Source organism: Strongylocentrotus purpuratus, unplaced genomic scaffold, assembly GCF_000002235.5.
Source record: "Strongylocentrotus purpuratus isolate Spur 01 unplaced genomic scaffold, Spur_5.0 spur5_scaffold_6, whole genome shotgun sequence".
Classification (NCBI taxonomy): domain Eukaryota; kingdom Metazoa; phylum Echinodermata; class Echinoidea; order Camarodonta; family Strongylocentrotidae; genus Strongylocentrotus; species Strongylocentrotus purpuratus.
The window spans coordinates 5,099,678-5,113,504 of NW_022145612.1; the positions used below are offsets into that span (position 1 = coordinate 5,099,678).

The 13,827-nt window shown below is 36.2% G+C and overlaps 1 protein-coding gene across 1 annotated transcript; it reads left to right on the forward strand.

Moving 5' to 3' along the window:
- The first annotated feature begins 940 nt into the window (after positions 1 to 940).
- LOC762981 lies at positions 941 to 13,309 on the forward strand. The gene is made up of 6 exons (XM_001198812.4): positions 941 to 1,168; positions 3,324 to 3,370; positions 4,558 to 4,752; positions 5,581 to 5,728; positions 6,377 to 6,450; positions 12,194 to 13,309. Exons 1-6 carry the CDS (start codon positions 1,089 to 1,091, stop codon positions 12,985 to 12,987), a joined length of 1,338 nt encoding a protein of 445 aa, XP_001198812.1. The 5' UTR covers positions 941 to 1,088; the 3' UTR covers positions 12,988 to 13,309.
- The last annotated feature ends 518 nt before the right edge of the window (positions 13,310 to 13,827 follow it).

Below are 13,827 nucleotides of genomic sequence, written 5' to 3' on the forward strand. Positions count from 1 at the left end.
AGCTCGTCTCGCTCGCTCGCTCACTCGCAGATTGCATTCCAGAATGCATTAACCTACAGGATTGATTAGGGAAAATATTCATAAGACACCATAGAAGTATTAATGATAAAGAGACTTAAAAACGAAATTCCCCATGTAGCGAATTTTATACATTCAACTTTTCCTGTGTAATTAGACCTCTTCGTTCTTCTTATACGATATGATTCCTCACCTGTTCGAGAAAATAATAGTTCTACCACCCCTGAAGAACCAGGACCCAAACTGCGGTTTTCTTGCTGAAGAATCGTCATCAACTCAGTTGCTCCCCACCCCTTTCCTCCCCTAAACTTAGGTCTTTATACGCCACTGAAGCACTAGCGGTTCTAGAAGAATAATGGGGAGGGGGGGGGGGGTTGGGAGGGTGTAGGGGTTAGGAGTTCTTCCACCCATTTTCTTCATGTGCCCCCCCCCCCTTCTCCAGAACGGGAACTGCATTGGAGAGAGGATAATTAATGAAAACGGAAACTAAAATGCTATAAGCGATGAGTTAAGTAAAGAAAGGAGAATATGTTTGTAAAACAGAGAGTGTTTCATGGTTTGATTTCTGTTCGGATGAAACGGGGTCTGGAACGAGACCAATACATCCATGCTTTGAGGAGGGGGCAGGAGGAGGGGTAAATGCAGGGGTCACATTAGAGCGTACGAACACAGTACAGTGGGGGTTGCGTGAGACGGGGGCAGGAAGATTAACGTTTTACGTGCTTCCGCTATTTCGTTACGTTCTGCTACTGCTGACTCTCGTCTAGTTCAACGCATTCTAGATCATAGACTGGTTCTCTCACATCGTTTCCTATTACATGGACCTATCTCTGTTGGCTTCAAATAACGACACGACGCCCCCGTCTCGTCTATAGAAAACCAGGCTCTCCTTATTTCTGAGATTTTGTAAAAAATAAGCTTGACTCTAATTACTATCAACCTATACCAACCGAGAAAAGGAAATCGAACGGACTTGTAAATATGCGAATATTTCAATTGTGTCTTCTTTGAAAGTTTAGATTAAGTTCGTTTGGTTTGTTTCTTGCGGCATTGAAAGTTCATTTGCTACCATGACGCGGATAATTTTACTCGTGTGTTTTCTAGCTGGATTAATTGTGCGAGATGTAGCAAGCAATCCTGTCAATTGTGTGTAAGTATAAATTTGTCTACTATAATCAAATGAATAAGTAATAAAAAAAAATGTATGTTAATTTCTTGAGTCACCTATTAAATATGTGTATGAACGAATGGACACTATATTTTTTCTGTATCATGTTTAAAATATAAAATATGCAAGAACAAGTACCACATTATAAAACTACTGTTACATTTTAGAATTAAAAAATTGAAATCTGTAAAGAAGAAAATCTAACAGGGCAATGTGTATTCAGTGAGTGAAAGATTGACAAAGATCTCAAATCGCTCTGATATTTACCGAATGAAATGAATCATTTCTATTTTCAATTGGTCTATGAACATTAATGACATCAAGGTTTCAAATTCATTGCCCCCCCCCCTCTTTTTATGGGGGGGGGGGAGTCTGGGCATCTCGTTCTCAATGTTGTTAATTGAAATATCATTTTTTAAATAATTTATTTTAGTAGACATTTCCACTTCAGAATTTCTAAATACCAGCAAGACAGGGATTCTATTTTCAATAAAATGTATCTTTTTCTTTAAGAGATCAGTAGATAATCGGTCATGTGTAACCGAATATGTCCATGTCCATTGCTCTGTTATAGAGTCAGGGTAGATCTTGTATACATTTTCGGATATTTTTGGTAATTCCAAAATTCTCGTTTAACCCACACGTTTCATCGTAGTTATCTAAGAGAGAGAATTTTTTTTTTTTTAATTTCTAAATGACTGGGATAATTTAAATTACAATTCGGAAAGCGTCTATTTTAATGATCAAATTCATCGTTCGAAAGTCCTCGAAAGGCTGATATGTTTCAAGAGTTTGACTTTGGATTTAGACATGTTAGGCCTTTATGAAGACGTGACAGTTATCCTATTTGATTTGTCTAAGGAATCATTGTCATCATTGTCATGTCATGTGGGTTAATAGTTCGTCTGTTAATAATTTGTTTCTTGTAAATTAAAAAGAGAAAATACTTTAAGGGTTGTTCCACGAGCGTATCCTCATATGTAATCAATTATAGATTTTATTTAATTCGCACATTGTGATGTGAATGTACATGTATATTTCAGTATAAAATTGATTGGGTCTATACAAATTAAAATACAAAAATAAATTATTATCATTAACTATTATTTTGAGAATATCGAAAGTTTCGTTATTTCGCTGCATACCCCGCATCGCCTCTTCACGTGACCATCGTCATCATCAAACCTTAATTGAGTCCCGGAAACAGGGTTGTGTCAGATATATTTGTTTTCCTATCCATGGAGGAGGGGTAAGGGGACCAGAAATATTTGGCTCTCTTTTTATCCAGTTTACAATTACACATTCTTGGCAAATATTTAACTTCCTAAATCCCTTATCCGCGCCCCTATTTAATTTCCGTGCCCGTTGTACTGATACTGTGGTCAAGGGATATATTGTTTGCATTTACGGTTATTTTTAGGAACTCCTTTCACGGTATCATTATATTCTGTTTGGAGTCATAGATATGTCATGATAATCATCATATTTTGTAAGGTATAGTGTTACGCGTGAAATTAATATGTATGTCGTAATATATCATATTAATTTATTTTATGCACGAATCGGGTTTGATATTTCATGTAGCTTGGGGATTTAGGATTATATACTTTGTATTTTGAGATATTATTTTGCATATCATCTATAGTATGATTTGATTATACAAACAAAAATGAATAGGCTTCGCATTTTAGGGGCATTCAAACAGGAACAACAACAATAACAACAACAACTACTACTGACTGGCGATTCACTAAGGTTTATTTTTGATTGATTCTTCATACAACCGTTCTAACTAAGTTAACTAGCAGAAACAGTGTGTCATAATTATACTCAGCTATATTTTTGATCCAACAAAAAATGATCTCTTAATCAAACTAAAAAAATCGATCGTTGATAGTTAGCGCAGGACCGTAAGTGTAGTAATCAATATATTCCTAGTGTATTGGTAAGCCAATGGATTGAATACTTTCATGGATGATCAAATTGACTAATCAACTGCTTGTTATAGTAATGCTAATTGTAAGTGCATAATCAAGTAAATACATAATGTATGAAAAAACAACTACTATTATTTTTCAATGTGGTATGCATTTTTCACTTATTTTTAAAACAATCTTTCTACTATGTTTTCTGCCAGCAATCGTGATGGGAGCTTAGGACCAATTTTTGACTGTCTACAAATAGGTGAGTTTACTTTTATATGTTTATAGATTTGAGACAAACAGTGGAAAGTAAAACCACTTTTCAATCCATTAAAGAGAAGGTTGAGTTCTGGGAAGAGGTAAAAGATAATTTGTGACCGTTATCATTCTTATTATGCAAGTGTGCAAGAACATCAGATAAGACATGTTCCCTGAAAAGCATGGCTCTTCAAATGCCTTCATATTCTAAATATGTCATGTAACATCGTAAAACTCAGGGGTAGGATTGTTACGCCACGTGTTCGTGTAGTCCCATATAAATCTTTCTGTGTACAGTGTTTGTAACTTCACCAAGACTTGGCCAAATTTCTTATCATTTTGATGATTCCAGAACCTTGCAATACACACATTTTTCTTATATGCTAGATGATCAACCTTTTCTGGTCGATTCCACACCGTTTCTTTCACAATGCAATCGCATGACCAGAACTCAACTTCATCTTTAAATTGCTTGGAAAAGTCAACCTAAAGGCAATTGTAATGGCCTTGTACGTTACATTTTTGAAGTTTGACATTACGATAATTATATCACTCAATGTTTCAATGGGACATAGAATAGGATATTCAAATTGCACTTGACTTGATTGCGATCGTGTTACGTATACAATATGTTTATTATGCATGATAGACTTGATAAAGGAATTTCCCCTGCATCGAATGTTATGCATTCAACTTTTCTTGTGCAAGACCTCAATTTCATGGTGCATACATTTGTGTATACATCCATAAGCTGGTAGAACATGTGCCTCAGAGGAATATATCATGCGTTAATGTTGTGATAAATGAGCAATTGACTTTTTTCTATTTGTATCTTATTGCATTTATGAAATTTATTACTAAAAACTGTCTTAATTCGAGCACATGCTGTAAATAGTTGGATCTCTGTTTCCATGTCATGGCTATCTTGCTACATTTCCAAAGTATTACTGAATCTTTTTTTCTCCAAGCCCCTAAAATGTCAAGCTGCATGTTTCAATTGGCTTATGCTCAGAAGAAATACATTTTTTTCTCTCTCCCTCTCTCCTTTCCTCGCTCTCTTTCTCTTTCGCTACCCTCTTTCATCACCATGATCATTGCCACTATTTGAACAGGCTCTTTTGTTCTTACATAAAAACTAGCTTACATGGTAAAACTATATCATAACCATTGATGTATGGGTACATCTCCTAGGTCCGCAAGAAAAGCGGGAGAAACCCGAACCACCCGAGAAACCGGATAGACGAGAAAGGCCGGAGTTTCCTGAATCGGAGCTTTATGAGCCGGAAGAACCGGACATCGAGGAACCCGAATACCGTGGACTGGGATGGGGGACTCCAAGGCCTTGTCCACCGGGGAACAAGAACTGCAATCGAGATGGAAATGGCGGTAATGAACATACTGCTGCTGATGATGATGATGATGTTGTTGTTGTTGATGTTGATAAAACACGACGTTGGTGGTGGTGGTGGTTGTGGTGGTGATGATGGGGATATAAATTATGTATAATAATAGTATTAACTTCAGGAAATTAAAAATGACGACATTTCTAACGCCATTCGACAGCTATAAAAAGACACAGTATAAACATATTATAGAGAGGGATTGGGAAATTATGAAGAAAAAAACACTATTCAATCCAATTCGTAAATATATTATAAGAATGATTTATAGAATGATTTACAGAATGATTTTTTTTGTTATTGTTTTGTAATTGATGGAGACCGTTAAACTATAAGTTTTGGTTTGTCCGTAGCGGATTCTCCTCATTTACAGTTCTCAGATTAGCTGTGAAGTCCCCTAGTGAATAATTATTTGCAAGTGAATACTCTGTTTTCTTTTGATTACAAGTTTGTGTTAGATTGTTGTTCAATAATTAACCACGACCGAATTAATGTTGGTTTAAATGTAAATAGGAAAGACACGCTAAATACCTGTTGATTTTGACAAATAATTGTAATACATTCGTAGATACATAATACACAATCCGTTTATTATACCCTTTATATCGCGAGTCGTCAGGAATAAACATGGGTATTAAAAGAGGAATTGAGAATGTTTAGTCTCGCAAAAATATAAATGCATAAATGTGAAAAACAAAGCAGACCACGCTAATTTTGACATATCTAGATTCAAAGTAACAATCATAGGTTGCTGCTATGATGTCATAGACTGTCACTCAGAATGGTAACATTTCTTTGACCCTATTTCTTGCAGGATCCCATGGAGTTATGGGAGTTTACAAGGCAGCAGCGTTCATTGGTGTCGCTATCCTCATCGCAATCCTTGTCACCATTCTCAGTCTTGTCATATACTGTGTGTGGAAACGAAGACGAGACAGAAGTCCTACTGAAATGACTAACGGGTATGTATTTAAGAATTTGTAATGAAGATTCAAATTCACATTAAATTCCTTTCTAAAGTTAAATCGTTGAGTTTCATATAAATCACTGAATGTAATAGTGTAATTACAACAGACGGTGTCATTTTAAAGATTTTGTAGGTGTTTTTTTATACTGACTTTGTTTTCTTCAATACCATATAGCACAGCAGTAGTGGGCTGATTATCCGTATACACAACATTTTAAATGTGGACAACTTGGAACATTTCCTGTGCATGAAGGCTTCATTGAATATATATGAGTGAGGGAAGATTTTTGCTGATAAGAATTACTCCATATGCTTCTTCATATATTAAAAGCTTTTTGCATCATTGTAGATAGCTGATTTATTTCGTTAGCAATTAGCCTATATGTTTCGTTGCTTCGTATCAATGTCATTGATTTTTATTAGCGTAGATATAATTTGCAAGCTAATAATATCAAACACAGATCATAAATTGCTTACAAATTGAATAAAAAAAAACTCCATTCTATGCTATACCCTATCCCCCCCCCCCCCGCCCTTCCCAAACAAGTATTGTCGGGTGAATTTTACCTAGACAATCATTAAAGTAAAGTTATAAAAGCATTAATTCATCTTGAATGTTGGTTGAAAATGTTCTCCCTGACAGTATAAAGATATCGAATGGAAGCCACGGATACGCCACACCTGGTGAGAAGTGCCCCATGAGAGGGTGCGGGTCGGGTAAGAATCCAAACTTTTTAATCTGTTCTAAAACCTTTAACCCCAATCATTCCCTATCCTTTGAACATCGCATGCGGTTAACCATCCCTCTTTTCCATCCACACCTAAAACACTTTAATAGATAATGACCATGTAGTGTGTATCTGAATATATTTCATATTTTGGGTAAATGTTCCCCATATATTCACTCTTTCATAGTATTTTTTTTTTTTTTTTTTTTTTTTTTTGCTTACTGTATTTTTATTTCGAGTTATTTTTTTCTTAACGATACGTATATTCATGCATGAGCTATCTTGTTTTATTTCGCGTTTAATTTAAATGGTAAAATTTTGCCAAAGTTGCCAATATAATATATGTAAATAAAATTATGACAGTGGCATTCCCCCGCCTTCGTAATATCTTATCAAGTTAATTCTACAAAGTACAGTACATAATCATAGTTATATAGACCTTTAAATCGTTCAAATTAAAATGCAAAAACCAAAAGCCCCTCTTTTATTAGAGCTCCTCCCTTTTTAAAAAAAATCATTCATTTTCGAACAATTGTTCTTTAAGCTTAGTCTTTTGATAAATGAAGTTGTCGTTATTCTAAAAAACGTTGATATCATGTTCAGATTACATTTACGTAACACGTCATGTTCATGTTCTCACATTTCCCATAAGTGACGCAGTTCAACAGGACTATTGAAATTGCCATATAGGTTGATTTTCGAAAGTAGTTTCTATCGTGTTACATATAGACCATCTAATCTGCTCTAAATCACGTTTTACTTTCCTTTGTCGTTCGCAACCAATTTTTAATTTCCAACATGTTTTAAAAGATTAAAAGATCCATTTGTATTTTTTTTTAAATCAGCTTTATAGAATGTTCATATAAACGTGGAGTATCATCCTCTGTTTATACAGTTTTTTTAATGTATTAATTATTATTATTATTATTTTTTTTTTTTTGTGGGGGGGGGGGGTATAATCATTACGATAAATTACTAGCTAGCGTGCTCTAACCTAGAATGGAGGATGAAGTTCAAATCAACACATGCCCAGTATCCCTGTGAGTCAATGATCAGTAATCAAATTAAGGGCAAGAGACCATGTGTGTCACTTATCAACCGAGGTAACACTCCTACGTCAATCCACCTCTCAACTCATAACTATCTTGATAATAATCCCATCCGCGTGAAAGCAAGTCATGTTCGTGGTCCTTGTCAAATCAGCTCAAATATGGATTCAGACAATCAGTCATTTCAGTAGGATACCTTTATTAAGTATAGCACTGTTTGTGGGGTAATATAAACTATGATATCATATGATATGATATATGTTGCTTTTACCTATTTTGTCAAAAATAGATAGAGACAGTCGGTATGTGTATTATTGACCCCTTTACTTTGAAAATCCATAAATATCGAAATAATAGGGAGAAGGATAAGAGGAGAAGTGCTAAAGGGAGGGAGAGATCAATGACGCACAACACACATCCGCGCACGCACCTTCCAGCCACTTTGGAAAGTTTGACATGAATGATAGCTACTTGAATAGTGTTGCGTCCCAGTGTGTCCCAGAAAAAACGAAACCAAAAATTATCGATGTTTTATCATAACTGAATCATAATCATAATTGATAAATGACACATATTTGTAAAGCTTAGATCCTCCTCTTTCATTTGATGTAACATTACGATGCATATTTCACGTATGAATGATTAAAATGAATTTGAAGAGAGGTTACCAAAAAGTCTTTTGGCGGACGGTATCTGAATTTCAAAGAGAATATCACATTTCCAGAAAGTTGAGTTTATGCCCTTTCATATGACACCTCAATCAGGAAAAATGAGCTAGGAATAACAAAGTTATGTTTTTTTAAAGTAGTGCTTGCATTTCCATAATTTTATTAAACGAATTCGTTTTCACTGGCTGCCTTCCGTAACAACAAACGGAATTAACAAAAGACTTAACTCCGTTTCGTTGACAATCAGCCGTAGACGAAAGACTTCATGCATGGCTGATCGTCAACGAAACGGAGTTAAGTCTTTTCGCGTGAATCACATTCTGTTGGAATTCCGCTAGTTGCTTCCATGATATAACTTGGTCATCTTTAATGGCAGGGATGGCTCGTCTTCAGGTAACATGAAAAGGCCTGGGGGGGGGGGGGGGTGGCGGAAGAGGGGGTTTATTATCCTCTTTTTTTACTTGTGTTCTTTCTGTTTTCCTTTTTTGTTTTCTTTTGTACGTTCAATTACGGGGCATGCGCCCCATAATCTTGTTAACTTACCACATTCCTTTCATGTTACCTGAAGACGAGCCATCCCTGCCATTAAAGATGACCAAGTTATACCATGGAAGCAACTATCAGAATTCCTACAGAATGTGATTCACGCGATGTCATTTAGTGGCATTGTTACAGGATGTCGCTCATTATGCTGTGTGTTCAATTTGAGTTTGTACAAATGAAAAACTTAGAGAGAAGACTGGATTTTAACACGAACATTTAAACCAACCAACGAGAAAATACAGAAGAATCGGGCGAAGATTTGTGCTGACACCCCTGACAGCCTGTCAAGAGTCTAAACAAAATCGTTAAAAATGAACGAAGCAAGGATTAGAATTGTATGCAACTAGGATTTAGCGCGTATATTTAAAAGTGAATGATACACTGTGAAAGCTATACAACAACAGTCAATGACTATTGATGAATATTAATGATTGGAGTAAATCGAAACCATGGAAGAAGTTACCCCCAAACTCGATTATCATATATAAATAAATCTACTTCAAGTGTAGAGTTGATCCCTGTTTATTATTTGTAGTAGAAGTGAATACCCCGCCAAGCTGTTAAGTGTATATGACACAGTTTTATCCTTAACATTTCATTCAGTTGGTTGTATCCTCTCAGTGATCCTAATATATAAGATGACGAACTTGACCCTAGGATCCCCTCCCCTTAGGGATGAAATATAATGTAATGTAATTAAGTAAGATCATCACCTATTTCTAGTGGCCTGAGAGGAGAGAGGAAAACCCTCTACCGAAAAGATCCTAATCGGAATACATTGACGTTCGTTGTGATTATTTAGGAATGACGTCAGGACGATGTTGCAATGATCATCCACAAATGGAGAATCGTGCTATAATAAACGTATGCTCAAAACACGTGATGTCTTAGTCAGAATATATGACATGAAGAACATGATGAGTTTGACATGATGAGGAAAAGATGGTCTGCAAAGGACACAATAGTACGCAAAATGTTTAAGTCATTCGATAGTATGAAATAATTAATTTGGTTAATTTTAGGGTGGTATAATTTAATTAGCATTTTTTTTTTTTAATTGATAGGGTGCTTAATGAAACTGGTGTTTCTTGGATAGGTCCACACCTATTATTTCACCATTTATATAACTTCCTTTCAAAACGAGCTTTATTTAACAAGTGCGTGTTTGCATCACTAATATAGATACATCTACTTCACACAATGAATGGCATAGCCCCAAACCTCGATCAGAACGGGTCTTTACTTTTTCATACTGTGCATGTTTACACTACAACAGTTAACCCCCAGCATTTGCCAGGAAATAAATTAATGGAAAGGTTCCTGAAACCAGAGAGCTATTTCGAGGCGAGAATTAGGGCTAAAGTGTCATGTATTTGGACGATGGTTGCATTAATGCTTAATTAATGTTTCCTGAGTTGTAGTTTTGGTATAATTAAACGAGATATTATCAGTGGAATCTGACTCGGTCACATGCATTAGCGAAACGAACACTCCCTTCATTATGTATTACAATGTCAAAGTGATGTGTTTTCCCCCTCCCTATTGTGCTTTCAAGAGGCTATAATGATATATTAATGCTGTAATTACAATTTGTGTTTTCATTACATTCCATAATAATCATCGATTCACAATTGTGTTCCAATACCTCCTGATTTTGTCTTTCTTAAATAACTCATGTCTTTGGAATTAAAAGCACGGATTTAGTGTAAAATAAATATTTTATTTATTTAAGACCTTGCATGAGAATGAAACAATAGAGAAAGTGAAAATGATTTATTATATTGGTTATTTCATGGAATTCTTTTGCACGGAGATGTTCTTCTCCTAATGGTCGTAATTGCAGTTGTATTTTAGATATAATCAAAGAAAAGTGATAACCATATGCTGAGAAAATTGATTACATTAGTTTAACGATAATGATGACGGACTGTGCTTATATTATGACGACCTCCTCCTTTTCTAGTAGAATTTATTGCATGTCAAAATGGTTTAAACTTTCGATGATGTACATGTATATGGCAAAAAAATATACATCAATTAATACCAAAGCAATAAACGGTAGTGGCATATTTCTAATCATCGAATATGAAACAAAAAGTTTTAGGATGGTCCAGATTAAAGGTAACTTGCGGATTTATACTTTTTAACTTTAGGAACTTTAGGAACTTTAGGAACTTTAGGAACTTTAGGAACTTTAGGAACTTTAGGAACCAAAGCCGATCATAATCATTAAAACTTAAGAATAATGATAGACAATTACTCGTAAGGCGCTGATAATGTAATTACATTTATTGATGAATTAATATATTGAAACGTACCAATATGTCCTTCGAATTAAAATTAAAATTTAATAATACAACCAATATTTTCTGCCATCACCTTGTTTTAGCTCAATATGACATACTGTACAGACCTCCCCATCAGGAAGTGGGTCCACACTAATTAATGGCTTCTAGTCCAACTACACTGTGGGTCATAATGGTGGAATATTTATTTTTACCCCAGTTTACGGAAGGATTTTTAAAAATTATTTATTTCTAATAGATCTAGATAATGGCATACATTCTCAGATTTTATTGAATATTAATTTGCGAGTGTTTGTTTTGCGTGACTGCTAAATCATATGTGTGCTACTATGCTAATCAGCTAGGTAACCTACGTCCTTAAATCATAATTGACAGTAATGAGGATTAATGCCTCACAAAAGGGCACTAATATAGCTGATCGACACGATTTTTATACTGGGGCCTCACAGTAACGAGGCCATTGCTTAGCCCCTGAATCATGACTGTACGCAGTGTTTGCTAGGGTACGCGGCCCCTTCCACAAATCCCCCAAAACGATGAAAATGCAATAAATTGTCAAAAAATCATTGCATTTTCCCCCGGCCCCCAACATAAAAAATTCCTCTGTAGGGCCACGCATAATGGTTCAAGGCATGGCCACACAGAGAAATTTTTCCTGTTTAGGAACTTTAGGAACTTTAGGAACTTTAGGAACCAAAGCCGATCATAATCATAATTTATTGCATTTTCTTCGTTTTGGAGGATTTGTGGGGCGGCCGCGTACCCTAGCAAACACTGCGTACAGTCATGATTCAGGGGCTAAGCAATGGCCTCGTTACTGTGAGGCCCCAGTATAAAAATCGTGTCGATCAGCTATATTAGTGCCCTTTTGTGAGCATTAATCCTCATTACTGTCAATTATGATTTAAGGACGTAGGTCCCTAGCTGATTAGCATAGTAGCACACATATGATTTAACAGTCACGCAAAACAAACACTCGCAAATTAATATTCAATAAAATCTGAGAATGTATGCCATTATCTAGATCTATTAGAAATAAATAAAATTTTAAATCTTTCCCTAAACTGGGGTAAAAAAAATTATTCCACCATTATGACCAACAGTGTACATTGGTCTGAGATTAAATTCCCTTCCAATCTTTGTCTTTATCTATTTTGATTTTACAGACGCTGTATGCACATGCATAAACACCAGTCACCAATGTTGTCAGCGAGCTAAGGGATCACGACAACATCCACATGACAACACACACCACTACGCAGGTCCTTCACACAACACAACACAACCCACCACTCCAGTTACCCGAACGCCGCACGTCATTCCGTACGCACAGTCAGAGGCATATCCATTAGCAATCCGAGGTGACAAGGGTGCTGACAATGTCGATAATCTCCGAGGATACATGGGCTTGATTAAAAGTCGTCCAGAAGGCGATCCCATACACCCGACCCCTCCCAACCACCCTCGGCCTGGTATAACACAGGCCGTGAATCACGAGTACCACATGCCACACCATAGTTCAGGTATTGTAGGAATGCAACGGATCAATCATCCAAATGAGCCACAGCAGACTTGCGCCCACTCCGGTGGCCGAAGCCCAGATCGTCGTGCACCCGATGCGGATCCATACTACTTCAAGCTAGATGATAGCCCGGACATGGTCCAACCGAGATCGATGATGCCAGATCGGAATGTCCCTGACCTCATCGCGAACCGGCCATTGACCTCGAAAGACCTGATACAAGAGAGATCCACACCCATGATCGACGAGAGAATGACACAAAGGGGCGGATATGATGCCATCTTTGTACAAGATGGTGCAAGTTCCAGTCCTTCATCACATGGTCTTGGCACTACTGAGGAAAGCTACGATAAACTGGACCGATCACGAAAATCGTTCAGACCTAGAGATGATAATGGGGATTATAACACTATATCTCTAGACGTACTCAAGATCTAAAATTGTCATGAAATAACACCGCCGTCGTATAAATAAGAGACAGCATTGATATAAAAACCGACACATCCGTATGTAGCCTTCCAATTGTAAATCGGAAACTAGAGTATGATATGAAATATATTTCGAATTTGCTTGGTTGTCACATTGTAATTGAGGACTTTAAACCTGTTTCTTACCCATGATACGTATGGCTAACGTGTATTGGATCTGAAAGTTTGGTATAACCTGTATTTTATCATTCATTCTAATTAAAGGCACACTGTCCTACTTGTAGCTACTTGCTCCCTCTATATAGAAAACTTCCCAAATCGGTGCCTGTTGGTCCCCCATGATCCTCTTTTTCTTATGTTAAATGAGAGCTGAGTTAATGAGATAGCCACCTGTCACAGTGACCTCGATGGCTCACTGGGTGGTCTAATCCCTTCTAGCTGAAGTAGTAAAGCTTGCCTTTAATATCAGTCTGAGGCCTGTTGACATTTTAATGCAATAATGTCCATAATGTTTGTAAAATGATGTGGGCAGTTTGGTGTGTGCAACACAACTAAACATCGACAATAATATCGCTCGCAATATTCGAGATGTAAGTCTGTTATCTTTTAGTATTCAGGCCAATGCTATTTTATTGAATTATTCCTATTCTGTATATAAGTTTATATGTATGATATTTCTCAGAACCTAAACAGCTTGCCTGTAGATAACGTTAATTGTCTGCTATATATGTATATATATATATAAATATACAAAAGTACATTGCAATGTATATTGCCGCTGTGTTAATATGTAAAGGTGTTATGATCGTTCTCAAATCACGTTTTATGTTTTAATGATAGATGAAAAAAA

Coding starts and splice junctions, on each gene's coding strand:
- LOC762981 (XM_001198812.4), top strand. CDS start 1,089: ATGACGCGGATAATTTTACTCGTGTGTTTTCTAGCTGGATTAATTGTG. Junction 3,371..4,557: donor TTTTGACTGTCTACAAATAG/GTGAGTTTACTT, acceptor TACATCTCCTAG/GTCCGCAAGAAAAGCGGGAG. Junction 6,451..12,193: donor CATGAGAGGGTGCGGGTCGG/GTAAGAATCCAA, acceptor TTGATTTTACAG/ACGCTGTATGCACATGCATA.